Source organism: Arachis duranensis, chromosome 5 (assembly GCF_000817695.3).
Source record: "Arachis duranensis cultivar V14167 chromosome 5, aradu.V14167.gnm2.J7QH, whole genome shotgun sequence".
NCBI classification, from domain to species: Eukaryota; Viridiplantae; Streptophyta; class Magnoliopsida; order Fabales; family Fabaceae; genus Arachis; species Arachis duranensis.
Genome location: NC_029776.3, coordinates 27,560,142 through 27,562,810, shown reverse-complemented (window position 1 = coordinate 27,562,810; position 2,669 = coordinate 27,560,142). Strand labels below are relative to the sequence as shown.

Here is a 2,669-nt window from a genome sequence, read left to right as displayed (position 1 = left end):
CAAAACTCAAAATAGCATCCATGGTGGCTAAAATATAATTAATTCTTGATTAAACTCAATAATTTAGATGCAAATTCACTAGGAAAAGATAGAAAAGATGCCCACGCATCACCTGGGTAGTAGCCGCAGTAGTGGTTGTTCCACTGGCTCTGAGTTAAGCGGGTAGTAGTAAAGGGATTGTAGCTCAAGCCCACTTACTCTGCATGGGTGTTTCTGTCCAGGGTTAGCTACCAAGACGTGTCGAGTTGGCTATATAACCGACAAATGATATCATCAGCCATAGGGTAGATATACATCATTTGCATATGTTTGAATTGTTTGGGTTTGCCTATTTGTTTTGGATTGCTATATCATATATGCTATGTTACCTGATTATGTGCTACTTGTTCTACTTGTACCTTATTGTCTATTACTTGCCTGTATGGATTGTGTTTGTACAACTGAAAGGTCCCTCATGCTGGTGCCGGTTGACACTGAGGGCTGTTATTGATGAGATGAGTTGGTGATGAAATTGAATAATGAGGGATATGAGGTAATAATATAGAATTGCTGAGATAGAATAACTGGGGATGGGTTCGTTTATAATTCTGATTGTGAATTGTCGGAGAGTTAGAAAGTTGGGAAGCATGAGGAACATGAATCAGATTTAGCATTCCCTTATGACAGTTGCCTATTCATGGATTAGCGATAACATATGATGAATATTTGGTGAAAGGAAGTTTAGGATGCTTAGTGAGTTTTTATTACAATGCATTGTATTTATTTGGCACTTTTACCGTACCGGGAACCCATGGGTCGAGAGTTCTCATTCCGTATATATCTCTTATTTTTCAGATGCAGGTCTAGGTGCTCAACAGTGAGCTGTTAACGTCTAAAAGACGGCGAAGACCTCTAAGATCTCTTATTTACTTTTACTTAGATTCTCTCCGCTTTTGTTTTTAAAGAACTAATGCTATGTATTTAATTCTTTTGAAAACTTGCCGATAGAGGCCCTTGTGTATCATTTGGGAGAGATTAGGAGATATGGTTGTCAAACTGCTTTTATACTGTACCCTAGCCGGCCTAAACTTCGTGGGTCGTGACTAGTGGCTATTTATTTATGTTATATATCTATATAATGTCTTTCTCTTATTCTCCTTAAGGCCTTTTTCTGTATATCGCTTTTGACTTCACACTTTATCTTCTAGTCGTCGATGCGTAAGTGATACGACTTCGCGATTTTATTTTTACTCTTTTCAGGCTTCTCGATTAATACTCCTTTCAATTTTACTTATAATTATGTATTAAAAATCTCCCTTGAGAGTCGTACCACCTTATTATCATTGATTTATGACTCGAGCATAAGGATTTGAATATTAGGATGTTACATTGAAGGATGTTATTATTTGGGTTATTTCGAAGGTTGTTTTGCTTAATTCACATCCATGCTATCCAAATCAAGCAGAGATGCTTAAACAGTACAAGCAGTTAAGCATGTTTATACGCCGTACAATTGAGAATAATGATGAAGTTGGAATTAGACCAAGCAAAACATATCAATCATTTGTTACAGCAACAGGGGATCATCGTGAATTAAGTTGTATTGAAAAAAATGTGAGAAATTATTTTCCGACAGAAGTTCATAATGTTTTCGAACTCGATGATGCAAAAGAATTTGGGAAATACTTATTAAGAATGAAAGAGAAGAATAAGAATTTCTTTTATGAGATTGAACTTGAGGTTGATCATTCAATCAAAATTGCTTTTTGGACTGATGCAAGAAGCATGGTTGCTTGTGAGTATTTTGGAGATGTTATTTCATTCGATACCACTTACAATACAAACATGTAATGTGCTGTTCTGATTTATGTTCTTTTTGAAACAACTTTTGGTGAATATGAAACTATTTTTTGGTGCATATTTGCTTTTGTTTCTGTGTTGTTGATTTTAGGTATAATTTGATTTTTGGTTCTTTTGTTGGTGTGAATTACCATGGTCATTCTACACTTCTCAGATGTGCTCTGATGACAAATGAGGATATTCAATCATTCAAATGGTTATTTAAATGTTGGCTTTGTTGCATAGAAGAAAAGGCTCCAAAAGGCATTCTTATCGATCAATGTGCATCAATGCAAAGGGTTATTGAAACTTATATGCCCGTAACAATTCACAAGTAGTGTATTTGGCATATTATGAAAAAGATTCCATAGAAATTAAATAGCTACAAGAGATATAAAGAAATTGAATAATAGATAAGTCATGTTATTTTGAACTCTTTTACAAAGGATCCATTTGATGAAAATTGGAATGATTTTCTTATGAAGTATAGTGTTGGAGACAATAAGTTACTTTTAGGTAAGGGTGACTTTATCAGTATTAATTGGATATTTATGTGTTTTGCTTCTCTAGTAAAGGTGCGAACCTATATATGATAGATTTCTTGGTGTTTATTTGAATGAATTTCGGTGCAATTAGTATAATATTTTTATTTTTTAATGGAAATAAGGTTTACTTTCTAAATTGTGTTGTGTGTTGTTCCATTTGCTAAGTTACTGTTAGTTTTCAAATTACTTTTTTCAATTGTTTAATGATAAATAGTTTTAGGTATGAGTGTGAATAAATTTCGATACATTTGTTATTTCTTCAATATATTAAACCTAATAGTTGTAAACCTTGATTAATATGGATTT

At 33.5% G+C, this 2,669-nt stretch overlaps 1 protein-coding gene across 1 annotated transcript; it reads left to right on the top strand.

Annotated features, from left to right (window-relative positions):
- Positions 1–1,446: 1,446 nt before the first annotated feature.
- Positions 1,447–2,156, top strand: LOC127747611 (protein FAR1-RELATED SEQUENCE 5-like). Its single transcript, XM_052261682.1, has 2 exons — positions 1,447–1,826; positions 1,931–2,156. The coding sequence occupies exons 1-2, from the start codon at positions 1,447–1,449 to the stop codon at positions 2,154–2,156; spliced, it is 606 nt and encodes a 201-aa protein (XP_052117642.1).
- Positions 2,157–2,669: the final 513 nt, after the last annotated feature.

Coding starts and splice junctions, on each gene's coding strand:
- LOC127747611 (XM_052261682.1), top strand. CDS start 1,447: ATGCTTAAACAGTACAAGCAGTTAAGCATGTTTATACGCCGTACAATT. Junction 1,827..1,930: donor ACCACTTACAATACAAACAT/GTAATGTGCTGT, acceptor TGTTGATTTTAG/GTATAATTTGATTTTTGGTT.